Source organism: Morus notabilis, unplaced genomic scaffold (genome assembly GCF_000414095.1).
Source record: "Morus notabilis unplaced genomic scaffold, ASM41409v2 Scaffold370, whole genome shotgun sequence".
Taxonomy (NCBI): Eukaryota; Viridiplantae; Streptophyta; class Magnoliopsida; order Rosales; family Moraceae; genus Morus; species Morus notabilis.
This window is the reverse complement of record NW_010358187.1, coordinates 244,017-271,933: the sequence shown is the minus strand read 5'-3', so window position 1 is coordinate 271,933 and position 27,917 is coordinate 244,017. Positions and strand designations below refer to the sequence as shown.

Sequence of the window (27,917 nt, the reverse complement as noted above, 5' to 3'; positions counted from 1 at the left end):
TGGAGATTGGAGAAGGAGGCCAAAAAGGTAATTCGATTCTTCATCTTGGTTTCCGGTGGTGTTCTTAAAAATACTATTTCAAATTGAAATTGACACAAACTCGAAAGTAAGAATAAGGAAATATAAATAAATAAATAAAGGAACCAAGTGCTTCTCCAGGTTACTTTTTTCTGGTTTGGTAGGCGACTTCTATCTTCCTCATTCCGGACCCTTATTTTGTTCTCTCTCTCTCTCTCTCACTCTGACTATTCTTCTTCCCTATATATATATATATAAATACTCGTAACTGTTTTGGAAGAATTTCCCGAGAAAATTTGAAGTTTCAATTTTCGATATCGGATTTGCGCCAATCGGAGCCTGGGAATCGGAGATTGGAGAATTAATTGTTTTGGAATACGAAAGGGGAAGAGAAATCTGGTTTCGGAATTCGATCCGTTTGGTCGCTGGGAAAACGTGATTGAGAAAACATGAATATGATGGATCCCGAGTTCATCAGGCTCGCCCAGGAGCAGATGAGTCGCATGTCGCCTGCCGACTTTGCTAAGATCCAACAACAGGTCTGAATTCTCCGTTTTTCTTGCTCAAGTTGTGTAATTTGTTTCGATTTTTCGGGAGTTGCTTGTTTGGAATTGCCCGTGATTTTTCGATTTTCTTTTCCATGTCGTCGATTGTTTTCCCTTGTGTTCGTAACTCTTAAATATGAAGCCTTTTTTCGGATTCAATTGTTTAGGTTTTAGTTTGTGAAATCTTGACAATGCTGATAAAGTCTGAGAATTTTGTATTTTGGTAAGTTTTAACACACTGCTTTTCTAGTTTATGCTTCCATATTGCCATTATGGTTATATGGCTTTTCGTTATACTGCAATTGTCACGGCCCCAAACTCAGGGCAGTGGCTTATGGGGTTTAAATGGAAGTTTTAATAAGTCAATTACCAAAATTTCTTGGTTATAAGTTCTGAAACACGGTTTCAGGTATAGAATTTGAGGGAAAATTTTCACATTATAAACAATGTGGAAAAAAGTAGGCACCTTTAGTTTTCAAATCCCTGAAAAAAGGAGCATGGCGAGGAATTTTCACATTATAAACAATGTGGAAAAAAGTAGGCACCTTTAGTTTTCAAATCCCTGAAAAAAGGAGCATGGCGAGGAACTTTCTCGTAACATCTGAGGGAAATAAGAGCATAGCATATGTTCGTGAAAATCTCCTTCGTGACAACAATTCGACAATATTTTTTTCTTTTATTGGACTTAAATGGTTTGTGTAATAGTTGTGATGGTCGCTGTGCCTAACTGGCAATTGCAGATGATGGCTAATCCAGAGTTAATGAGTATGGCTACCGAAAGCATGAAGAACTTGAGGCCTGAAGACCTTAGACATGCAGCAGAACAGTTGAAGCATACCCGTCCAGACGAGATGGCTGAGATTGGAGAAAAGATGGCTAACTCAACTCCTGAGGAGATAGCCACTATGCGTACCCGTCTTGATGCCCAGATTAATTATGAACTGAACAAAGCTCAAATGCTGAAGAAGCAGGTTTTTGTTTTTTATTTTTTAAGTTTTTATCCGATCAATCTTTTTGGTGAACCATTGAAATTCATTCCACGGTCAAAGCATGTTTAAAATTAGTCTTTTGGACAGGAGGAAATTAGTATTCTCAAGCAGTAATAGTATCCTACTAGCAAGTTCTGGACATATATTATTCATTCACTTTGTTCCCATTGAGTAGAGTAATCTGTACGGTCATTTATGTATTTGTTAATTTGCAGGGGAATGAGCTTCATAGCCAAGGAAAGTACAGTGATGCATTGCAGAAGTACTTGCTTGTGAGTGTTTTGTTTGTCTGTTTGACCTTTCTTTGTACTAAAAGAGAACTTCTTTCTTTAGATGAATGATGTCCCTGTTTTAGTAAGATTCTCATTTTCTATGTCTGAAATTTAGGCCAAAAATAACCTGAAAGGTATTCCATTGTCAAAGGGCCAAGCACTACAGATGGCATGCTCACTAAACTCAATGTCGTGCTATTTGAAAACAAAGCAGTATGATGAATGCATAAAAGAAGGTTCAGAGGTATGAAGAACTTCTCTCTTTTGTTTCCGTCATGCCATCTAATACATCAATTCTTATCCATATCCGAACATTCAAAGTTGCAGAAGTGGTTAAAATAACAAAATTTTAGCAATTAATGCTTTTGCCTATTTTTCTCTGCCTAACCTTGCTTCAAAGTGCTTATTTCCCCTAGTTTCGGCATTGCGTTTTTGTTTTTAAGGGTGTATATGCAAATATAAACAAATCATTTGTCAAATTTTCCCCAACTGAAATTGTGTGTCTTTATCTATGAAGGTGTTGGCATATGATGTGAAAAATTTGAAAGCACTTTACCGGAGAGGTCAAGCATATAAAGATTTAGGGCGATTAAAAGTAAGTTGCTTGTCTTCTGAGGGATGCTTAGCTTATGCATTTGCCTGCTGATGTTTCTGCGTTATCTGATGGTCATTCTTCCTGTCAGGATGCTGTTTCTGATCTTAGGAAGGCTCATGAAGTTTCTCCTGATGATGAGACAATTGCAGATGTCTTGAGGTATGACTTTTCTTCATTCCTATTTATTGTTGTTAAAGTTGATTCTGTACGCACCCTTTTTCTTATATACGTTGAATATATGCATTAAATGACCATTAAGGATTCCATTGAGCAGTAAGCCTCTGCAGGCTCTCTCTCTCTTTCTCCCTCTAGCCTGCTACTATACTTCTCATAGACCCTTGACTTGGTTGTATGAATTCATCCAAGCTGGTACGATCATGTCACTCTATTAGATGACTTGTGGCAGCGTCTCTAGTTCAATGAAAAAATATAAGTGTCGTCTATAATCAAAGAGAAAAATAATGTCTTCTGATTGATTCTCCTGGAAGTGTACGTTGTAATTTTTTACACTTGGGAAAATAGATTTCATTTTCTCTGGGACTATTTTATTACTTTCGTAACTATCAATACATGCCTTGATATTTGGAATTAAGATTACTAATAATGTTAGAAAGACAGTTATGGCACATCAGCAGTGCTTGTTTGTTTCAATTTTTTAATTGGCCCCTATTGTTCTAACAGGGATGCCGAGGAAAGATTAGTTAAGGAGGGTGGTGAACCTGCACCAAGAGGTATGTTTTATATTTATTTTTTGTCAGTTCATTCACTTTTCATGAGGCATATGAGACTTCCATGCTAGACTTTATAATACCTTTCGTATTTTTGAAAATTTTGACTGTTAATAGGTTTAGTAATTGAAGAGATAATTGAGGAAGAAGAAGAGACTGTGTCTTCAAGCAACTACAAAGGCTCATCTTCACAGTATTCAGTGACACAATCACAGGAAATTAATGATTCCTTTAAGACTGGAAGAGTTTCTAGCAATGATGGCTTGTCATCCAACTTAGACCATGTGCAAGCTTTAAGAAATAATCCTGAAGCTATGAGGTTTGTATTTTTCACTGGAACTTAAAAAAAAAACAAGAAACAGAGAATTGAAAGAAGAAAGGAAAACAAAAAGGTACTATCAAGGAAGGACAATGAGTCCTCGCAATTTGCAAACGGCGCAAAAAGTATAGAAGGAAAAAACTGGTGGTCATATAAGCACCAGACCAAAACCAGCCAAACCTAAAGAACTATACAGACTGTCAGACTATACTAAGCTTGACTCACTGAAACCTATTAATATAATTAGATAGTGGAGAAATCTAGATTTTATGACCTTGGAGCATTTATAGTAAATTAGTAATATTTCATTATATTTCGATATTTACCTTGTTTAAGGTTCTTTACGTTTTATTTCATTTCTGTTATTTTTATACAATCTTGGCTGTGAAAGTATTTGAAAGTTAACTGTCAACTTTAAAAATATTTATAAGGGGAATTAATTTGTGAATGGCAAATTGATTCATCTTTAGTAAAAATTTTTCTAGGAGTTACATGAAAGTAGAATGAACTTCATTTCATAGTGTCCGAGAGAGGGAATGCTCAAATTGTGCTAATTTTTGGCAGTCTAGTAATTTGATTCAACTTTCAAGGTGTTAATTCAAGCTTTATTTGGAGCTTGTTCAGCAAAATAAAATGTCAGAAAGAGCAGAAGTTGGATGAAAATAAACTACTTGCTACATTTCTTTTAATGTTGTACCTGAGTTTGCACTGCGTACTTATTCTGATATGCTATGAGGCTGCTCTCTTACTTTTAGGTCTCTTTGTGCAAACTTTCTGATAGCTGAACCAAAAATTTCAAATATGATGTTCAGTTTTCACATTGGAAAACGTTTTTTTTTTTTGGGTGCTAATTTTGCTTGTAAAGATTTTCATCCTCCATTTATTGTAATGTTTCTCTTCTATTTTGTTCAGTCTCAGAGTTGTACCAAGTAAGTTACCTTTGTGTATGTGGCTTATTTACAGATCATTCCAGAATTTCATTGCAAATGCTGATCCTGAAACTCTAGCTGCTTTGAATCCTGGAAGTTCTGGAGAGGTATCTGCGGACATGTTCAGGACTGCGTCAAACATGATTGACAAAATGTCACCTGAAGAACTTCAAAGAATGTTCCAATTGGCCTCCTCATTTCAGGGAGATAACCAAAGTTCTAAGGGAGGCCCCCTTGGCGCTAATTCTGATAGTTTCAGACCTGGGTCAGTTCCTTCAAATTTGTCACCTGACATGCTTAAAACCGCAAGTGACATGATGAGCAAAATGTCACCGGAGGAACTTCAGAAGATGTTTGAAATGGCATCTCAGTTGAGGGGAAAAGACTCATCTTCAATGCCGACTGCTTTTAATACATATGGACCAAGTTCGAATATTGGGTCAAGATATTCAGGTGGTGGGGAGAGTTCTGTTGTTAATGAAACTAACATGGGTAGTGAAACTAGTTCTCGGGCTTCATTTGCAAATTCAAGAAGTGTTGCGCCTCCATCAAGCTTCCCCTCCTCAACTGCTGATATGCAAGAACAGATGAGGAACCAAATGAAAGATCCAGCAACGCGGCAGGTTTGTCACTTGTCTTTTACTTTACCTACCCTCGTATTTGTTGAATACATCTTATGCTTCTATTATCAACATTACGACGAACATCTCCAATCAATTATATGCCCCTGGTAACATGGCTATTTAAAATAGTCCATTTAGCTTTGCTTTATTCCTTGGGAGCTGAAATTATAATAGGTCTTTGCTGTTTCTTACTTTCTTTCTTGCCAAGTGGTTGAGGCGAGACTTGAGTAAACTATGTTTCGAATTCTGCTGTTACCAACTTACCATGGAAAACCCAAGAATTATATTATCTTTCCAACACAAACATTTGAAGTTTTGGTTAATTGTGGTCTTGCAGATGTTCACATCAATGATAAAGAATATGAACCCAGAAATGATGGCAAACATGGGCGAACAATTTGGTTTTAAGCTTTCTCGAGAAGATGCTGCGAAAGCTCAAGAAGCAATGTCATCTTTCTCACCGGAAGACTTGGATAAAATGGTACCTTCTTACCCTATTTTGGCTTTGTGATTCAACTATTGAACTTTTTATTCAGTACTCTCTTTTTCTTACAAGGGAAGTCTCAATTAGCAAGATTGTCAATATCATATAGATTGGAAATCCATTATATTCATTCAATATTGGATAGGTTTATAATCGACATTGCCTTTTGGATTCAGTTTGATAAGGAATTTAGCGGCCTTCTAGTTTCTGACATTATTAGGGATTGGTCTTCTTTTCTATAGGCTTTCGGTTTTCTTTGAGTTTTTTGTTTTCTCCGTTCTTTAATTTTTCTCTCATTCTATAAATTCTCTCTTGTTTCTTTGTCGAGAAAAAAAAAAAAAGAGTAGTCCACTATATTCATATTGGAACTTTATGTACTAGTGTAGTGATCTATGTCAGCGTGCTGTTCTGGATTGGCTTATAGAATTTGTCACGTACATGTCAAAAAACTACTCTTTTTAAGAATAATCACGTCAAGATAGCTTTAATTTTATTTCTTAGGTTAACTTGCACTTTAATCATTCAGCTTGATGTTGTTCTATTGCTAGTTCTTGAGAGGTCACGAGGTCCTGATCCAGTTCATTTAAACTTTTATCAATTTCTTGTATCATCAAGCTGATGGGGCCTTTTGAAAAGTTTCTGGAGTTAGCTGTTGTTCAGAGAGTATCAGCTTGGGTTTTATAAATATTTCCTTGTCATAACACACAGGATTCTCAATGTTATAATTAACCAAGTTAATCCTGCGGATGGTTTATCATATTTTGCCTGCTGTATATAGAAAAGCTACCCTGCTTCAGTTTTTTCCTTAAAGTTTTTGGGAACTTGAAAGTTTATGTTCTTAACTTTTCGCTTCAGATGCGGTGGGCAGATAGGATACAAAGGGGAGCAGAAGGCATAAAGAAGACGAAGAATTGGCTCCTAGGTAGACCTGGTATGATTTTGGCAATATGCATGCTTATTCTAGCGATGATCCTTCACCGGCTCGGCTACATCGGCATCTAGAATTGGACCCATTTTTGTTTATTCTTTAATTCCCAGCTTGTTACACCTATAGATGAGTGGATTCAGAAATTAAAATAACCTTTCAGTCATATCTTTAAGGTGATTTGGTGTTAATCGAAGTTAAAAGTAGAGGAGGGGGGAGGGGGGGGGGTTTTTTTTTTTTTTTTTTTTTTTTTTTTTTGGGTGAAGCCGGTGCCAGTGACTTCTTTTTTGTCTAGTTACTAGTCAAAAAATGATTTAATTTGTCGGGATTCTTTGTGCTGTAAGTAAGAATTATTTAACTGCTAGAGACTAAATTTCCAAGAAGAGGATCTCACAAGAGAGATCTAATCGTCGTTGATTTGTTGCAAAGATGAATTTCTTCTCAAGGCTTGCATATTAGTGCTTGGGACAGGTTAAGTGCACAGTTTTGAACTATATCATGTTAGAGTAATTACGATCATGTTTGGAGTTGATTTTGTTTTTGTTTTTTACGTTTTTTGATAAAGAAAAAATAAAAATGGAAGAGAAACAGCGTTTGTCACAATTAAAGACAAAAAACAAAAATGAAAACGATTTTTTGACTTAGTGTAAAATGTGAGAGAAATGAAAAATGATTTTTAGTCGTTTTTCATTTTTTGTTTCCGTTTTCTTTTCTCTTGAGCACACAGAGAGATAGATATTAATGTATTTTTTTATATTGAAAACAATCTCTTGATAAAATTATCAAACGCATTTTTAAAAATGATTTTTATCTAAAATTAAAAATATTTTCATTTTCATTTATATACAAAAAAATAAAATTATTTTAAAGCGAGTTTTAAACGCACCTTATATCATAAACTATTTCGGTTATGGGTATTCTTTGGTAGAGACTACTCGGGTAATTAGAACCAAACCATTCTTTCCTCCACTCAATTTCATATTTTCCATTTCTTGTTGAAATCTTCAACTATCTTTTCCTTAATTCGAATATAGGAATAATTTTATTCGTACATTATGATCAAGTGTCCCAAAAGTGAAATTCCAATTCAAAATCAAGCACCAGCGAATCCTCTTTTGGCGTTCTCTAAATGCCAAAAAGCCTAAAAGTTTTAGTTTAATGAACCTTTTATTAACAAATGTATGTGATGTAGCGGCAAAAGCGTACTATAAAATTCAGTCTGTTGATTCGCATAGAACAACAGAAAAATGAGGGTGGGAGTATTTTCGTCGATTCAAAGAATACCGAAAAACAAATAAAGGGGGATAATAATCTCTGAAATTTTACTGATCAATCAACTAAAAAATAAATGTAGAACTAATTCTCTTTAAATAGAGAATTTTGAAAATGAAATTAAAAGAATCTTGTCCTATCTAAAATTGAAATTGAAATTTGAAAGCACAGATTTATCCTCCAAAAGTATAGTAGGGTATAGAAAAAAATAGAGAATTTACCTTTGAGAGTGTATGAATTTAGACTTTTATCACGTACTCTTGATAAATATCTTTTTGTTAGTGTAATTGTTTGACTTAAAAGGTAATGAATCAAGAGTAAAAGGTAAAAATTCTTATCCATGCACTTTTAAAGGGTATAGTGTTCAAGAATTTTATCCTTTACTCTTGACTAAATACCATTTTGATTAATTTAATTATTTGACTAAATGATATTAATCAAGAGTAAAAGATAAAAATTTAAAACTCGTGCACTATTTTAGTTGATGTGACGTTTGGCTCGTCAATTCTCAATTAATAAATACTAATTGAATATTATAAAGAGTTCTTATGGCCGCAAATGAAGCTTAGGGATGCATAAAAATTAAAGATGCTCGAAAGGGGGCCAAAAATTAATAGACCGGTCAATGGAGCAGGTGAAAGAACATTTGCAGATAACGATTTATTTTTGTCCAAAAACGTTTGGCACTTCGCAGTTGAATCGATGTTAACAAAACCACATCAAATTTTCTCTTCCAAGATTATCTAACAGTTTATCCACTAATTAATGCACTGTGATACGAAATTACAAAAAAAAAAAAAAAGGAAAAAAGAGAGTTTGATATGTTTAATTCATTTACCCTAAAAAGAATATGTATTTAATTCATAACCCTCCAAGAAAAGAAAAGGATAAAATGGAAGCAATTCAGGTCCCGTTTCTTTAACATTTAAGTCCCGTTTTTTTTTTGCTGATTCGAGTTTAGAATTCGAATTTTATTACAGTGAAAAGCTTTCAAAAACAGTAACATCTAACTTTTTTACTACAGTAAAAAAGTCTCACACAATATCACATTTCAATTCGAATTAAAAACTCAAATTAACGAACCGAACAGACCCTGCGTGTGTGTTCGTAAAGAGATAATTTTTGAATTGACGAATCTTTAGGCAACTTCTTTTGTTCTTTGTTTTTTTCCCCAATTAATGTGGTAAATTCCTAACGAGCAATAATCTTTTTTTATTATTCTGACTAACCTGATTCTTTTTTTTTAAGGACAATCTAGATCTTGTCGTGTGATTAAAAAGAAAGGAATCTTTTTTTCTCTCACTATTTCCTGACTATGATAAAAGAGTGCATATTTGCTCCATTATAGATTTTGGTCGTCCATACCGCACCGAATTGGTGCTACTTTTTTTTTATTAATTATAAAAATTTCTCATAAATTATATCTCTTATAACATTTTATTCTAGCATCTTTAAAATATAACATTCGTTTTTCTTAAATAATAAAATATTAATAAAAACCTCATCAGTTAGATTTTTAATTAAAATTAACATTTAATTTATTATTTTGAGATGTTTTAATAATTTTATGGTTTAAAATTTAATTTGAATTTAAACTAATTTAAATATTAAAAAAACTTTGTAAATTTTTTTATTTTACCAAAAAAAAAAGAGATTTATAATAATTTTTACTTACATTCAACTAAATAATGGATGTATCATAATTAAAAGTTCAAATTTAAATTAGTTTTAATGTCAAACTAAATGTTAAACCATAGAGATACTTAAATATCCAAAATAATTATTCAGGAAAAACGGATGTTACGTTTTAAAGATTAAGAGGTAAAGTGTTACAGAGGGAGAGTTTTGTAATTAATTTTTTTTTTCTTTTTTAGCTTTCTCTTTTCTTTGCTTACTTTTTTTCCGTTTCTTTTAGATCTTTTTTTTTTTTTTTTTTTTTTTTTTTTTCATATCCTTGTCACTCTTCTTCTTCTTTTCTTTTCTTTTCTTTTTAACTATTTTTTTTCATACCCATTTAAATCTTAAATCCTAAATCCTAACTCCACAATTTTAAATCTTAATCTAAAAACTAAATCTTATACTAATTCTAAATTCTAATATTAACCGTAAATCCTAATCCTAAATATGTAAAAGTGCGGATATGTAATTATTCTTCATTCTTAGTAGTCAAAAACAGCGAATTTTTGACGCAACATGTTTCAACTTTTTTTTTTTAAACCTTCTAATTTACGTTTGTCCTATGGTAGTCCAAACGATGAGTTTTACGTACTTTGCTTTTTCTCTTTAAATTTCAACAAGCTTATCCCGGAGATGTTTTTTATTTGCATTCACGCCTTTTGGAAAGAGCTGCTAAATCAAGTTCTCATTTAGGTGAAGGAAGTATGACTGCTTTACTAATAGTTGAGACTTAATCGGGAGATGTTTCGCCTTATATTCCTACTAATTTAATTTCCATTACAGATGGACAAATATTCTTATCCGCGGATCTGTTCAATGCTGGAATCAGACCTGCTATTAATGTGGGTATTTCTGTTTCCAGAGTAGGATCTACGGCGCAAATTAAAGCTATGAAACAAGTAGCCGGCAAATTAAAATTGGAATTGGCACAATTCGCAGAATTATAAGCCTTTGCACAATTTGCCTCTGATCTCGATAAAGCTACTTAGAATCAATTGGCAAGAGGTCAACGATTATGTGAGTTGCTCAAACAATCTCAATCAGCCCCTCTAGCGGTGGAATAATAGATAATCACTATTTATACCGGAACGAATGGTTATCTTGATTCATTAGAAATTGGATAGGTAAGAAAATTTCTCGTTGAGTTACGGACTTACTTAAAAACGAATAAACCTCAGTTCTTTTATTTATTTATTTTTAATTTTGTTATTTTATAATTCAGAATATTTTATGCATATATATAATTAAATGTAACCTTTTGACTTAAACTGCTATTAATCTTTTTTTTTTTTATATATAAATTAGGTGTGGAAGTCAAACTTTGTACCTGATAGTAGAGTGGGATGTAAAATTATCGCTAGAAATATATATGCTACCCCTTAGTATATCGTAAAAGAAAGAAGCCGTGGTTGTGTCTACTGGTAAATCACATCAATATCCAAGTCTCGCATATGGAAGTTCAAACTTCGAATTCCACCTTGTTGCCCTTGGGCACGAAGACGTTTAGTTCATAGATTAGAACCATTTTTTATTTACGTGTATTTTTTGTGAGAGAAAATACTGTAGCGAACCACGAACCATGATTCGAATCAGGGAACGAATCCCTCAACTAAACAACCTCTTATAGTTCCTATATGGAAATTTTGGATAATTGGGTCCCTATTTTGAATAGGTTGGGCACTTAGGCTCTTTAAACTTTTATTTTCTTTAAGATTATAATAAAATATTTAAAAACTTTAAGACATTAATTTTGAAAGTGTTTATGGTGGTGCCGTTGGAACTCCAAGTGGGTATTAGTTTGAGAATTGTGACAGGAAGCCTCACAATATTATGGGGTATGGAAGTCTTAAAGCTCATGATATGTAAATATTACTCCAACACTTGCAATATTTCCATGACTTAAGGATTCTATTGAAGAATAATCGAGACGGCTGTGTTTGGAGTTATTTTTATTTTTATTTTTCACGTTTTTTGAGAAAGAAAAAATAAAAACGAGAGAGAAATGACGTTTGAAACAATTAAAAACAAAAAACGGAAATAAAAATAACTTTTTAGTGTAGTGTAAAACTTGAAAGAAATAAAAAATGACTTTTAATTATTTTTCATTTTTTATTTCCGTTTTCTCATCTCTCGAGCAGAGAGACAGAGAGAGATATTAATGGATTTTTTTATACTGAAAAATTCTCTTGATAAAACTACCAAACGCATTTTTAAAAATGATTTATGCCTGAGATTAAAAACATTTTCATTTTCATTTTGATGCAAAAAATAAAATCATTTTGAAACGAGTTCCAAACGCATCCTAAATATTCACCTATGTTCTTGCCTTGGTTGTCTAGATGTTTATTAGTCACACAACTGATGAAAGGGGGACTTATTTAGACGACACAATTTATGAAACGTATCCAATATTAGTTGGCAAAGAGTAATTTCCTGATCTTAATCCGCATAATATTAAAATATTTTCATGACTCAAGAACTTTAAAGGAGAATGGTTCTTGGTTGAGAAAGAGACTAATTTTCATGTATGTTTTTGCCTGAGCTGTGCATATCTAAATATTTATAGTCACACAAGTGAAGAATGTATGTAGACAACAAAATATATGAAAAATATTCCCCAATTAATTGGTAGAGAGCAAATTTCTTATCTCAATCCGTATCTTCTTGAAATGTTCCATGATATTTCAAATTAATATTTTCCATTTTTGTATTTTATTCTAAATAAAAATCCAATCATGTTTGATTAGGCATAGACCACTACGAGTGACCAAAAGGCCAATAAATTATATCAATATTCTAGAGATATTAGTCACAAGTAAGCATATTTTATGGCATATTGACTTTAACCGATCCAACAAATAAAAAAAAAAGTTTAATCTATTAATGTCCAATTTATTTTACCGATTCGAATTTAGAATTTAAATTTTAGTACAGTAAAAAACTCTTAAAATAGTTACATCTAACTTTTTTACTATAATAAAAAATTTTCACATAAAATTATATCTCAACTCGAATTAAAAACTCGAATCAGTGAACTAAAGTCTTATTCATTTCACCGATTTGAGTTTTCAGCTCTAGATTTCAACAGTTAAAAACTCTCAAAAAATATCATATCTAACTTTTTCTGTTACAATTAAAAACTCTAAAAAAATATCATATCTTTATTTAAATTAAAAACTCTAAATAAATATCATATCTCTATTTAAATTAAAATTTTAAATCGGCATAAATATATGCCCCAGTTGTGCTTGAGAATCTCGCTTGCATTTATTTGTGAAACTGAAACCTCAAAAAATCTCTCGCACACACTCGATCTTTGTTGGCTTCCGTGTTACATTACTCTTAGTGCGCGCGTGGATCCCACGCAGCAATGTATTTGGTATTTCCCAAACCATTACCGTGTTCCAGACCCCACTCTAACATTTCTTCCAAAATCCACACTACACAAGTTCAGTCAATAGAATCTAGAGGAGAGGACGAAACATTATTTAAAACGATAGTTTCAAACCAACAAAATTGGAAAAGAAAAAGAAAGGGTCACATAGCGAAACAGTTCAGAGAAATTTCCCGGATTTCCCGGCTATCCAAACGGATTTCTTTCCAGTTAATTTTCGCTTTCTCACAGCTGTACCCTATTTTCTCTTCCCTTTCTCATCCATTCACCGTTCTTAAACTTCTCATCAATACTTTTTCCGTTTCCATCCGCAGGAACTTTCCCGGAAAATCCCCAATTCCCAACAGATTTTCCTCCTCCTCCGTCATTTCGACGCCGATTCCATCGTCATCGACGTCGACGTCGACGCGATCCTCCTCAACGATGAGTTTCGAACGACCGCGATTCTCTTCTCGCTCGTCATTTTCTCGGGAAGTTCCGTTTACCTAAAAAGAAAAATTCAATTTCCGACGAACAAAAAGCGACGAATAGAAAAGAGAAACAAACAAATTGAAATCTTCCGATGAATCGACAAGTCGTGGTGCGATCACCGCCGTTGAATCGACGGACGCCGCTGTTGCCGGAGAAATCGGCAGCGAACGGTCGTGATAGGCGGCGGATCGGCGAGGTCGCGGGAAGAACGGCGGCTGAGTGCACCGCCGTTTGTTGTTGCTGCCCTTGCACCGTCGTGAACCTTCTGGTGCTCGCTTTATACAAAGTTCCGGTGGGGATTTGCCGGCGGGCCTGGGCCAAGAGGCGTATGAGACGGCAGCTTTTGGCGAAGAGGAATGGCCTGCTTCAGCAGAGGCCCGCTGGGCCTGACGCTTGTCGGTCCACTGTGGAGGAGTTGGAGGCTGAGTTGAGGCGTGTAAAGGAGGGGAAGATCGACGGTGGTAATGGCGGTGGTGATGCGGCGTTCGGAGCCGTTGACTTTCCGGAGGAGGAAATGTGGGACCGGTTCTACAATACGGGGTTCTGGAGGAGTCCTTCGCAGAGAGAATCCTGCCCCTGATTGATTTGTTTGTACATAGTTGCCAACTCCTCTTTTTCTTTTTTCTTTTTTTTTAAAGAAATGAATGGAAAAGAAATCGTCGTTTAAAGAAATTTGTCGTTTTGGGTGAAAGCTCACGGAGAGAGCCCTGCACTCCCCCGCAGGTAACCTTGTTTTTCATAGGGAGAATTTTTTTTTTTTTTTTTTTTTTTTTTTTTTTTTTTTTTTTTTTTCTGGCTGGAATTTTTGTTGAGAGTTTATAAGATGGGGTTAGGCTCAGAGTGCACAACGAAGACAATTCACTAATGATGATCTACGAGACAAATTGTGAGTAAAAATGGCTTATAATCAAAATTTTAAGGACGCGAAAATCATAACAAAATTCATGAAATTTGGCTGTTAAAAGAATACATGTCTTACCGATAGGGTATTTTTAACATTTTATACCTACCTTAGAATTCTCATAAAAATGGAGAGAATTTATTCTCGGATTGAGTGATTTGCTCTGGAAGATAGGTACTCCCTTTTTTTTTAAAAAAATTACAAAACTAAAGATTATTTTGAAGTGGGGGTTAGAAGACTTCAGTTGGGAAATTCATTTTGTAAATTTGAACAACAATGATCTGAAAGAACTAGTGATTATTTTCAGATTTTTTAATCCTCATTTCTTTTTTATTTGTTTATTTGTTTATTTTATATCAGATTTTCTTTTTTGTTCAATTTTATATCATATTTTATGATTTGAATATATTCGTTTTGGAGTTACTATTCTAGTTTTCTTTGGTGGAAAGTGTGATTGATGAGTTTTGTAATTTCATATTTGGAGTTCATGACCTTTTTAACCAATCTAACATAACTATTTTATTATGCTTTCGTAAATTATGCAGATGAAGGGTCTTGCATTATTGCATAGGTGATTAAAGTACGGAAGAATGCTTTAATAATTTTCCGTTGTTTTTCATTGCATCTCTGTAGCAGTGTAGTAAGTACTACTCTTTTGAACTCTTTTTTTATTTTTAGTATACAATATGTAATTTGGGGTGCGTTCTTTTTACGATTTAAATCACAATGAAATTTTTTTTATTTGAGAGAAAATACTAACAAAAAAATTAAATTTAAATTTTTATTAGAGAAAAATATTGTAGAAAGAATTTGAGTTGTGAAAAAAATAAGGCATTAAATTCTTAGACTATGGTTGGAAAACAAAACCATAGTCCAAGAGTCCAAAGTATATATTGCATAAAACATAAAAAAAAAAAAAAGCCTTATTCAAATTTCTCCATCAAAGGGACGAAGCCAGAGAAGTTCTTCAAGGGAGACCTGAGTTAAACTAAAATTTTAGACTAAATTAAGTATAAAATAAAATATAATTATAAGTAAAAATTAAGAGGATAAACGAATTAATTTTGAGTATCTTGCATAAAATTTAGAATCAGAAAATTTTAGACGACGAAGTAATAAATTTTACATGGTATATAAATGAAGACTTTTAAAACAATTAATATAAATTTAGGCATAAAAATTTTAGGGGGAGGGATAAACAAGAAATATTTTATTTTATTTTTTAATTTTTTCTTCTTATCTTTTGTTTATTGTCTACTTTTGTTTTTCCCCTAATACTTTTTGAGAATTCATTTTGTGTTTTTTACAATATCCTTCTTTAAAATACTTTTTTTTCCTCACTTTCTTTTAATTAAATTAATTTCTTACAAATATCTCCCTACTTAAGGTTTTTTTTGTTTGGTCAAAAACTCTTGTACAACTTTAATTCTTTTTTGATGTGATTTTTTGAAATATTTTTTTCCTCTTACTTTAATTAATAGACTTAATTTTTAAGGAGTTATATATTTTGATGTGAGATCAAATTTACAAAGTTATACTATACGTGCTATGCACTGACTCAACTAATTTTTATAAAAGTCTATAATTTATCTAGTTTTTTCAAAAAAAAAAAGAGAGAATCTTTAATTTCTTGTCGTTTCTCACGTTCTTTATGGCTTATAATTTTTTATATCGTTCAATTCTTTAATTTCTCACATTTGCCTGCACCTTTTATTTCGTTGTCGTTTTCAAATATGTTTGTCGTTTAAATGCTTTTGTCGTTTTTATTATCTACGGTACCTATGTGGAGGGAGCTTGATCATATAACTCTTAAGAGACGTTTGGTTCATAGATTAGAATCAACAATTTTTTATTTACGTATATTTTTTGTGAGAGAAAACACTGTAGTGAATTATGAATCATAATTCAAATCATAGTTTAAATCTTTCAACCAAACATCCCTTAAATTCCTCCGATGGACAACTAAATTACCAACCAAATATGCCGAGACCAATATTTAATGAGATAACTATTGAGTTTATCTTTTAGAGTGTATGTGTACAAATTTTTATCTTTTATTATTGATTAATACCTAAAAAAAGAAATAAATACTTTTTAAAGTGTATGAGTCTTAGATTTCTATTTCTCACTCTTGATTAATATCATTTAGTCAAACAATTATATTAATTAAAAGGGTATTAATCAAGAATTAAGAGTAAAAATCTTAAACACTACATTTTTAGAGGGTAAAGTCTATAATTTACTCTTTTGTGATTAATATAGTTCTTTAAGTAAATGATATTAATCAAGAATAAGAAGTAAAAATTCAAGACTCATACATTCTAATAGATATTTATCTCATTTTCTCCAATTTAATTCATTAACCAAGGAGAATTATTATTCAACTCTTCGAAAAATTAGCTATCAATATATAACAAATAATAATAAGGAAGCAAAATCATTTATACGAACAACAAGATGGATCAGAACGTACTTTGAAGGTGTTGTTGTTTCACGCAGAAATCTCACTCGTTCGTCAGCCATTTGAGAGTTGCTAAGAAGAATTTAGACAAATATTGTTGGCCGTGTTTAGAATTGATCTCGTTTTTATTTTTTATGTTTTTAGAGAAAAAAAAATTAAAATATTTTCAAAACGGCGTTTGGTGCAATAAAGATAAAAAACGAAAATGAAAACGATTTTTTGGTTTAGTGTAAAAATGAGAGAGAAATGAAAAATAATTTTTAGTTGTTTTTAATTTTTATTTTGGTTTTCTCCTCTCTTGAGTAAATAGAGACATTAATGAGTTTTTTATACTAAAAATAATCTCTTGATAAAATTACTAACCGCATTTTTAAAAATGATTATGTATGAGATTGAAAATATTTTTAAGTGCAATAAAGAATCAGAATTTCATTTTATTCAATTGAATCCTTAATTAATTTGCACTTAATTTCTTAATGGGTTAAAAAAAAATCCCAAAATCTCCAAAATTGGGTTTAAAACAAACCCAAAATTGCAAAAATTAGCAATTATTTTCCTTATGGCCGCAGGTTATAACTTGCGGCCCTTTAGTTCTAATGCATAGGCCCTTGGGCCTGTGTTTCTCTTTTCTGTCACATGCTTGAACTGACCTGTGTCCTTTTTTTTTTGTTATGGGCCGAAGCCCATAATTTAGGAGAACCCTAGGGTCATGCGACCCTTCTTCTGCAGTGGTGGCCACCAGACTGCGGTCGGCCGGTCGCGATAATAACTGTCTGGCGCAGCCCAACGGCTTCGCTTGGGAATCCAGACGCCGGCGGCGGCAAGCTTGCCACTGGCAACAAATTTTTTTTTTTTAATCTTTTCCTCATGCGGCGGCCTTGGCTGCCGTTGGTCTACATCCCGCCGCGGCCACCAAGCCGCAGCTACCTCGTCGGCGCGGCCCAACGGCCATGCCCTTGATTCCTCAGCGCCGGCGGCCAAGGCTGCCGCCGGCCACAGCCTTCTCCGAAAAGAGAAGGCAACGAAGAAAATTTAGAGAATTTTATAATGTACTTTAACATTACCCTAGAAGTCAATGCTTTTCCATAATATTTCAAGAAAACATCCTCATCAGAATCTTCTCGAATACTCGCACCGAATCCACGATAAAAACCTCTAATAACATTTCATAAGGCAAAAAAAAAAAAAAAAAACACTAAATAATAATAAAAAATACAAAATCATGCATTATATGAATTTAATCCAATGATAAATAAAAATAAAAATAAAAACTGATGTTTTTCTCAAATTTTTGGAAAAAAAAACCCTAAATAATAAAAAAAATACAAAATCATGCATTATATGAATTTAATCCAATGATAAATAAAAAAAAATGATGTTTTTCTCAAATTTTTATCGAATGTACATTACGAATTTAATACAATGATGTGAGACTTGAAAACTGTAGCACATCATATCCTTCTAACAGTGCACGAAGTATCAACTATTTTGAGTAGTTTTGATTAATATTTTTTTTAAAATTAAAAACTATTTGAGTAGTTAATGTACCGTTCTTAAATGGTTACAAATTGTAGCATATTTTGTATTATTCCTTGCTGATTCTCCAAAAACGTACTATTCCGTGCTTTTCGTCTTTGTACATATTGCACGTGAGATCTGCGACATATCATGGCACCATTCCTTTGTGATATATAAAGGCCCGTTTGGATTGGCTTTAAAAAAAAAGATATTTTTGACTTATTTAGTTTAAAATTCACTTTTAAACATGTTTAGATCGACAACTTTAAAGTGTTTTTAGCTTTTTTAAACACTTTTAGAACAAATCATCTCTTTAGTGTTTATGAAAAGCTTTTTATTTACGTTTTTAACTTTTTATTTGTGAGCATCAAATTAAATATCTCATCTATATCATTTTATTACATTACTTTTTATAATAATAAGTGCTTTTGACTTTTTTATCCAAACAAATTCAAAAGCTTTTCTTAGATATAAAAATATTTTTTTATGCACTATCCAAATATTAAGGGGGCGTTTGGTATGCAGGAATCAGTAGGAATCATATTCCCGAGAAAGTGATGGAGGGTAATATGATTCCTATGAATAATACATTACTATGTTTGGTTCTATACATGAATCTTTCTCAAATTCTCAAGAATATGACATTACTGTGTTTGGTTGTGCATAGAAATGTTGTGAATTAAAAAAATATATATTATTTTTAAATAAATTACAATTAGCACTAATATTTTAAAAAGTACAAAATACACACAACAAAGTAGTTCATAAAATTATCGTATTTAAACTAAATAAGTAAGCTTAACATCATTTATCACCAAAAAAATAATAATAAAAAACTGATATGATAAATGATGTTTTTACACAATATTATCGTGTAAAAACTGAACCACATCAGTCACACACAAAAAAAAAATCACAAAACTCAAACCAGATCTAGTCCAAACAAATTCACATTCATCAGTCTTATTCTCCGGCCGAACCACGTCTTCTCCGGCGAAGTCTTCCTCTTCGGTCGAATCACGTCTTCTCCGGCCAACTTATGTTTATATTCTTTTACTACTTAAAAGTAAAAGTACAAGTAATTTCAAACGGACCTTAAATAAAAGTATACTAGCTTGCTAGGAAGGAAGTGCGATGGGCACATGACAGGTTACGTGAAACCATGGTATAATAAATTATTTTCAATACAAATAAAAGAGCACTTTTAAATAATTACAATAATATTTTCGAAATTGCAATGGGATAAGTGGATGAATATTCTCGACATCTTGTGTAAGAACTAGTAAATATAAACCCCCACCCCCCACCCCCACCCCCCTCAGCCTTAGCTAGCTCTGTCCCTGCATCAAACCGTTTAATTTCTCCTCTCACTTCTCCGTATGTGTTAGGTTTTAATTTGTAGCGTTTTCTGGCTTGCAAGTCTAATTTGCAAGAAACAATGGTCATTTGACCTATGCCCGAGTCAACAGTTATGTTATTGAAAAAAATAGAGAATTTATCTTTAAAAGTGTATGAGTTTGGACCTTTATCCTTTAAAAGTGTAATTATTTGACTAAAAAAATTATGAATTAAGAGTAGAGAATAAAAATCATGACTCATGTATTTTTAAAAAGTATTTATTAAGATTACCTTATACTATTCGATTAGAGAACCATATAAACTACACTTGCAGCGTCAAGACCATCTCTACTAGATCCCGACGCCTCTTTCTAAATAACATTTTAGTTTGAGAAAACTTTTTTTTTTCCATCTTGTAAATTCATAATTCCAACTAAGTCAATTAGATAGACTTCTTTTAAATTTTTTTTTTTTTTGAAGGAAGTTTCTTGTGATTTTTGTACATGCAATCTTTTTTTCTTCAAAAAGCGTGGCTAGAATTAATGCATTTTTAGCTACCCTCGTTATTAACATTTTTTTACTTAATCATAAATAAATATATATGTGAACGTTCGAGCCGTCTGACCCCCTCTCCTGTATCCAGTGGTCTGAGTGAAAATTCCGGTCAGGCCCGACGATAAAAAGGAGGGTCAGTACAACCTGATCTTAAAACACGAAAGGCCTAAAATCGTTCCGAACTAGAATTTTATAAGGAATTTTTAAAATTATATTTAAAAAGAGTGTTCGGGTCGAGCCGTTTTTAGGCTTAAAACTTGAATCAAGAATAACGTGCCTCGGGCCGTTTGACCCGCTCAAACTTGTAGCCCTAATCATATTAGCAAATTTTTTTTTTTTTTCGTCAACGATGCAGTTGACTAGAAAACTTGAAAAAGAAAAGAAAATAAAAAAATTATGGAAAGAAAAGGCCATTCGAGCCGGCAGTGAATGGCGGTTAAATTTTAGTGGAGTTGTCAAAGATATATTCTTGGAGAAAGCCACGTGGCGGCACCACAACGATCGGGAGACAAAAGCTAAGGCTCGCAAAAAGACTCCGTGGCTCAAGTCTTCGCCTCCCCAAACCCGAAAGTAAACAAAAAACCCAAACCTTACGACTTGACCATTGCTAAAGCCCCCACTCTCTCTCTCTCTCTCTCTCTCTACAACCTAGGGTTTCACCAGTCCCTGATTCTCTTCTTAATTCCGAATTCCGAATCGGATTGATCACGCACTCCGAGATCGGTTCTAGCCTCGATTCTTTTGCAAAACTTTCATGGAGGTAATTAATCTTCGAGTTTGCTTCAATTTCTGGCTGAATTTGATGTTTTTTTTTTCTGTTTCTGTTTTGGGAAATGTGCTGAATACTTGTTGAAGACTTCAATCGGTGCCTGTTTATTGTGAATTGCCCTAGTTATGGTTTTCCCCTTTGATCGTCTTATGGAGTGACCGGCGGGAGCTGAAAGTGAAATTATTACAAGTTCTTATTTATGTTTTTTTTTTTTACATTTTTTTTTTCCAAAACTTAATTTTGTGGATGAATATCGTAAGCTCTATGTGTCGGTGGGGTTTGTAAAATGCTTATCCTAATCAGTCTTCGTCCTGAATTTAGTTTTACTTTCGGTGGGAAGATGTGACATCACTAAGCGTAGTGGTCTTCACTGAAACCGGGAAACTGAACAACCCCCCAATCCAAACCAATCCGCACGGGTTGGTTTTGATTTTATACTGGTATGGGTTGTGAAATTCCAACCTATTCTTTTGGGTTGGTTTGTGGATTGAGCATTTTCCAAAACTAGCTGTGTGTATATATGCGTACACGTAAATTGTATTATATATATATATATATATATATGTTTGTACGTATCATTATATACCTACATTTTGCCTAACTGTTCACTGCCATGTATTATTGTATATATAACTGTAATGTATTAATTCATTGTCGAAACTGATTCGGCAATAAGCATTTTTTATGTGGTAAAACTTTGTTACGGTATGTTAAACGCTTATTTGTTATGGTACGTTAGTGCAGAAATGCTCTTTGAAGGGGCTCAAATTTAGAGGCATAAACTGCAAAACTAATATGGGAAAATCAATACTTTTGGTTTGGGTTCGGGGAGTTTTGGTTTGGTTTAGCTTTGGTAAAATCCCAAAACTGATTGTTTTGTCTCGGGGGTTTGATCCCAATCTGCAAAAACCAATCTGTGAATACTTCTAATTATGTATCCACTGGATATTAATATCCAATTGGTTTTGCTCTATTATATGTTTAGAACATCAGTCTGTATAGTCACACACTTTCCCATGTGTAAGATATTTGTATATAGATGAAAACATTGTAGGCAATTTGCAAATGCTAAGAATTTTATGTGAGATTTGATATACAGGTACCGGGGATGGAAGAGATCAAGAAGTCTGAGGCTCATTTGACATCAGCAGCAGCTTTTGTTGAGGGTGGCATCCAGGATGCTTGTGATGATGCTTGCAGTATATGCCTTGAAGCTTTCTGTGACAGTGACCCTTCAACGGTATGCATGTAAAATGAAACTCCTGGGTCTTCTTTCTTTGGTTTGGTATAGGATTTCCTTTTTAACTACTCAATTTGTCTCCGTGCAGGTGACTAGTTGCAAGCATGAGTTTCATCTTCAATGCATTCTTGAATGGTAGTGTTCTATGATTCTTACTTAAAAGTGTTTTCAGTTATGCAACTGAAATGCACGCAACTTGAAGGAGAATCTTATATCAATTCTATCAATACTCTGTTCTAGAGTGTTTTAAGATCGATTAGAAATTTTTATCGGATGACTCAAGCTGCAAATGCTTATACTTTTTTAGGTGCCAAAGAAGCTCCCAATGCCCTATGTGTTGGCAACCCATCAGCCTGAAGGATCCCACCAGGTTTTTTTTTTTTTTTCCCTATGCCTATTATTTTTCATTTTTGTTCTGTTCCGTTCTGGTTTTTTTTTTTTTTTTTTTTTTTTTGTCTTCCCATTTCTAGTTACTTCTCGTGAAGACTTTTCGCTAAATTGATGGCACATCTTTACATTTGCAGCCAAGAGCTACTGGAGGCTGTAGAGCGGGAGAGGAGTTTTAGGTTTAATCCATCCAGAAATGCTACAATATTTCATCATCCGACTCTTGGGGATTTTGAATTGCAGCATGTTAGTAATCTGAGTAGTCATTTCTTTGGTTAATAAGTCTTATAAGCTGGACTTATCTGAATGGGATTGTACTAAAAGGATATATTTCAACTCTTATATTTCAGTTACCAGTGGGTGCTAGTGATGCTGAACTAGAGGAACGTATTATTCAGCACTTAGCTGCTGCCGCTGCAATGGGTCGAGCACGCCACATTTCTAGGAGGGAAGGCCAGAGAAATAGGGCATCAGCTCAGGGTCGACCTCAGTTTCTTGTATTTTCGACCCATCCTAATGCACCATCTGCCACTCCTGCTTCTTCCTCCCCAGATCAGAGTGGGGAAGCTGAGCCAATTCCTGCAATTACAGTAGCTTTACCATATCCTTCAAACGCAGGTGAAGAATCATCACAACAGACTGCTTCAAGTTCACTTCCTTCTAGCCAAGCTGAACCTGTATCAGCCTCAGCATCTGGATCAAGTGTTGTTGCCAACCAACAGGGATCTTCCCTGAGTAATAGGTATATTCTTCAGGTTAATTTCTCTATATGTGTATAAAATCTTGCATTTGACTTTCAATTGAATGTTATTTGTATTTATTTAGCCACACTTATTTTTATCATTTTATATTAGGAGGTCATCGAGTCAGTCATCTCCAAGTAGTCAGGATAGAGCTGGACCATCAGATTTCCAATCCTTTTCAGAATCTCTAAAGTCTCGATTCAATGCAGTATCAATGAGGTATTAATCATGGTGAATACATTACATATTCGTGCAAACAATAGAAATCTGCTTAATTCTTAACTTCAGGTTTTATTATTGTTTTTGCTAGATATAAGGAGTCAATTTCAAAGAGCACAAGAGGTTGGAAGGAGAGATTGTTCTCTCGCAACACCTCCATGTCAGATCTTGGTTCTGAAGTTAAAAGGGAAGTTAATGCAGGAATTGCAACTGTATCACGAATGATGGAGCGTCTGGAAACCAGGGATAATAGTAGAACCAGTGATGCATCCGTATCAAATAGTTTAGATAGTGCAGCTCCAGCATCAGACAACCGACAGACATCAGATACTGATGGTGACAATTCTTTGGGTGATACAAATGTAAAGGCGTCATGTGCTGCAGGTTCTAGTTCAAATTAAGCTTATTCGGCAATTGAATCAGCTCAGCGCATTTCTCATTTAGAGGTAAGTTTGAACTCGGGTTTGTCTGTTACATAAATATTTTTGTTGTCTCCTTGTTCTCCCAATCTAATTGGGTAGTCTCCTGATATTAGTTGTATGTTTTAATAATAATAATAATAATAATTATTGTTATTATTATTATTATTATTATTATTTTTCTTTCCCTCCTAATTCAGTGTTCCCTTTCCTATGTTTTTAGTATTCGAATATTTAGATTGATTTCTTTTTACTGCGTGTATACTAAATATGTTGAAATGGTTGTAGGCATTTTTGCATTCGTCTCTACTACCCAAAACATCTTTTCATCAATCATTTTGAAATTTCTATTGTCCTTCTGCCTATTCCTTTGAATTTAGAGTTTTTGAAGTTAGGAACGGTTGAAATCAGCAACAGATATGGAAAGTGAGATTTCCACTGTCATCTATGTGTTAGTTTGTCTGTTCTGTATCTCATGTATTTGATCTAATTCATAAGAATTGTAGATCTTGTGATCCCTACTTGAATTTTCAAATTTCTCTTGTTTGTATTCTGAGTTGTATGTGGTTCCTAATGACAAGTGATGACCTTAACAGAGCTTGTTGAATCACGCTTGCTTCTGATTAGCCATTTTCTTGGAAGGCCAAGGCCTTTAGGTTTTAAAATATGAATCTACAGATTTCAAATTTTGTGAAAATGGAATTTTGAACTTGTGCTTAAAACTTCTTTTCATTTGAAAACCCTTCTACTGTAACTTTTCTAAGACAAGCTTGGAGCAGGGAGTCATAGCACAAGCACAGTTGAAAGACGCATGAGACCAAAGTTTTACCTTGCGATAATCTTGAAGCTGGCAAGGCTAAAGCAGTGGCCTGTCTTAGCTTGTTAAATGCTATTTCTTAGTTGACTAATGCTTCCATAAGGGAGATCTAGAGAAGGTCTCTCTGGTTCTAGGTGGTGATCAATTGATTGAATTCTTGTCTAAGTTGAACATGATGTCCAATACCTTATTGGCCCTTCAGTGGCAGACACTTGACCTGCTCAAGTATGCCCTTTTCTCTGTTACGATGTTTCCTCCATTATATTCAGCTCCTCCAACATTATGGATTTGATAAAGAGAAGCATAGAGAAAGTTGAAACATGAAGTTTGCTTTAGTTATAGCAATCATGGTGTGCTGTTGGCAGACTTTTAGAAGTTCATATTCCTCAATATATTTTGTATACGAGCTTCCAGTAAAGTCTATCATAACCCCCCATGAATTTGTGCAAGGATTAACCGATTAACTAGTTCTTGATTCGGGCTCTTTTTTGGCAAGCTCTAATGATGTTGTGTTCTCTATGTGTTGATCTGGCCATGGTTTGACCACTTGCCAATTATAGTAGGAAACACTATGCAATTCATTACCTGAATTCTTAGTAGCAAATGGTTCTAACATTTGCTATCCCTGTTTCCCATCCCTTTTTCGGAGATGGCTCGTGTTACTCATTAGCTTCATTTGTTTTGCTTGTTATGGGTCATTTTTTATGCCCGTCGTATCGAACTGCTTATTTTCACCAGCTACTCAGATAGCACATTATACCAAGGGAATGAGATAATAGTTGGTCCGAATTCTACTGGGTCTTGCAATAATTTGGAGACATATTCTTAGACTTGACATAGGAAGAGAGTAAACAAAGAGTTGTATAAAAGTATATGAACTGCTAATCTAGGCTTTGAATATAAAAGTATATGAACTGCTAATCTAGGCATGGTAATTCAAATCTCGTGCATTTGAAGCGCTTGCTATTTTTGTCCAGATTATGTCAACCATTATTTATCCAAGCATATGTTGCCCGAGAAAAATCGGTTTAAGTTGTCTGATTTTTGATAATTATTGTTTGCAATTTGAAGTTTGGTGGAAGTTGTGACCTCATAGAAATTTGGATTCCTTTTATTTCAGGTGGAATCTTATTGTTCTTTTTTTCCCAGTAATGAGATGCTGCGATATGATGCTTTGCCATCCGTCTCACTCACACCAGTGGATAAATCATAAAATGCTTTTACAATTAGAAAAAGCTAATTGGTGGTGTGATTGTCAATAAGAGAACTGTGGAAAGAAAAGTTCATCACTCAACGAAGAAACCAGTTGTAAATCAGTTTGTATCAAATAACTTATTTATGAATATATTACTGAGCAGTGCTTGCTAATGTAGTAGTTCTAAAGATGTTAAAAATGTTCAATTATATTTGAAGTTTAATATTAATGTAGAAGAATTCCTTCTATGGGGCTTTTCATGAGAAAGCCATCTCTAATGGCGCCGTTTTGGCTAACCAGATTCATCAAACAAAAGAAACTAGAACGAGGAAAAAATGAAACTAAAAAATGAAATTTAAGATATTGTAAAAACGGGTATTAAGTTATAGCCTAAAAAATGAAAATGGAAAATGTGAATAATATGTAATATTAAATTATTAATGTTACTTTTGCAAAGTTTTTACACTTTTTTCCTATTTTTATGTTCCCCCTTATATTTTACTTTTATATCAATTGAATAATTAATTATCACAAAAGCAACAAATTCTGGTAATTTTCATTTCATATGATTATTAGGATTAGGATTACTTTATCTTAAAAAAATTGTATAAAAGACAATGCAAAGAGTTTCTCTGATAAAATTAAAAATAATGAATTATTAATAATTTTTTTATTTTTTAACCGTCAGGTTTATATAAAAAATTGTTTGTTTTACTTATTTTTTTAATTTAAAATAATTTTAACCTAATTTAATGGTCAGACCAAGAAACTCTCCGCAAATAAACATTATTTTTGTACAAATTGAGTAACTATGCTTGCTTGGTCATGAGAAAGCCAAAACCTAGTGACTAGTGAGTCACAAATTTGCCTGTTTTAATGATAAGGAATTTAGGTCTGACTTTCTGTACCGAATTACGTGCCCTTTTGTTCCATTTTGTTTCCGAAAATTATTATAAATCACAAACAGGAAAGTTTCTGACTGAATTTTGAGAGGTTCCTTCTTTTTTTTTTTAACGGAAAAATTTTGAGAGCTTTTATAGAAAGTTAAAAAAATAAAAAAATATATATGTTCTACAATTAGAAATTAAGTCCTACAAGTAGGAGGTAAGTAGGAGGCCTACCGAAGAAATTCCTTTAAAAAAAAAAAGATTTCTCATGTTTATATTCTTTTTTTCTTTTTCTGGTGGTCCACATTTATATTCTTTTGTTCACGATAACTTATACCCCAAGCATAGGCCCCTTTTTTTTTCCACAAATTCTGCATGCCAATTTATGGCATTGATTCTAGGTTCTGCTTTCTTCAATCTTTGAGTTTTCTATAAGAGAGAGAGAAATGTGGAGGAGAAAGAAATCTTTGACTTGTGAAAAGAAATGCGGAGGAGAAAGATATCATTGAGTTGTTGAATTGTATGAATTGGGTTTTCACCCCCTGTTTCCTCTTGAAAAAAAAAAAAAATGGCATTGTATCACATAAATTCAGTATTTCAGTTGATATATAATTGTTTTTTGTTCAATATGCAAAGGGAATTGGAGAGAAAACATCAAAGGTTAGGTTGATTTAAGGAAAGGAGATTTCTAGGTCTTGAAAAATGAAACACAAATAATCCCGTATTTTTTATTTATTAAATCTTAATTAAAAACTATATATTTTGTATATTTTTCATTAAATACAACGGTCATAAGTACTACTGATAAAAACATTATAGTAAATAAGACTCTTGAAGGAAAAGAAAATTAAAATCCAAAAAAGAAAGTCAGATTTTACACATATATGTTTTGCGAATAAGCTAAATTAAGTGGACGTTTAGTTTATGAATTCAGAATCATGATTCAGAACTATTCTCAGTTTACGCGTATTTTTTATGAAAAAAAATACTGTAATAAACTACGAATCATAATTCGAATCAGGACATGAATCTACCAACCAAACATGCTCTAAATGATGCTACCGACACATTCGAACTCTAGGGAGTGATGACTGAATATTATCAAATGTCACATAGTCAGATGTAGTGCTAAACTCACCTGTGGTCTCTCTCGTAAGTGCCACCCAAGTCCAACCCAACCCAACCCAAACCCATGGAACAAAAGTATCCTATGCCTGTACTGTTGTA

The 27,917-nt window shown here is 33.3% G+C and overlaps 3 protein-coding genes across 4 annotated transcripts; all 3 read left to right on the top strand.

Moving 5' to 3' along the window:
- The first annotated feature begins 15 nt into the window (after positions 1–15).
- LOC21400168 (outer envelope protein 61) lies at positions 16–6,645 on the top strand. Its single transcript, XM_010092224.2, has 11 exons — positions 16–557; positions 1,304–1,534; positions 1,768–1,824; positions 1,940–2,068; positions 2,342–2,419; positions 2,508–2,578; positions 3,101–3,150; positions 3,265–3,466; positions 4,430–5,018; positions 5,356–5,499; positions 6,358–6,645. Exons 1-11 carry the CDS (start codon positions 468–470, stop codon positions 6,502–6,504), a joined length of 1,788 nt encoding a protein of 595 aa, XP_010090526.1. The 5' UTR covers positions 16–467; the 3' UTR covers positions 6,505–6,645.
- Positions 6,646–12,700: 6,055 nt separating this feature from the next.
- On the top strand, positions 12,701–17,344 carry LOC21400167. 2 transcript variants are annotated; one of them, XM_010092223.2, is made up of 4 exons: positions 12,701–12,979; positions 13,085–13,964; positions 14,688–14,782; positions 17,286–17,344. In XM_010092223.2, the coding sequence occupies exon 2, from the start codon at positions 13,333–13,335 to the stop codon at positions 13,819–13,821; it is 489 nt and encodes a 162-aa protein (XP_010090525.1). In that variant the 5' UTR covers positions 12,701–12,979; positions 13,085–13,332; the 3' UTR covers positions 13,822–13,964; positions 14,688–14,782; positions 17,286–17,344. The 2 variants fall into 2 exon arrangements, with proteins under 2 accessions (XP_010090525.1, XP_024017530.1); XM_024161762.1 differs by having other exon boundaries at positions 12,701–13,964.
- Positions 17,345–20,446: 3,102 nt separating this feature from the next.
- On the top strand, positions 20,447–26,049 carry LOC21400165 (E3 ubiquitin-protein ligase RHF2A). The gene is made up of 9 exons (XM_024161736.1): positions 20,447–20,774; positions 21,883–22,023; positions 22,112–22,158; positions 22,331–22,393; positions 22,548–22,656; positions 22,761–23,152; positions 23,265–23,372; positions 23,464–23,818; positions 25,729–26,049. Exons 1-8 carry the CDS (start codon positions 20,769–20,771, stop codon positions 23,771–23,773), a joined length of 1,176 nt encoding a protein of 391 aa, XP_024017504.1. The 5' UTR covers positions 20,447–20,768; the 3' UTR covers positions 23,774–23,818; positions 25,729–26,049.
- The last annotated feature ends 1,868 nt before the right edge of the window (positions 26,050–27,917 follow it).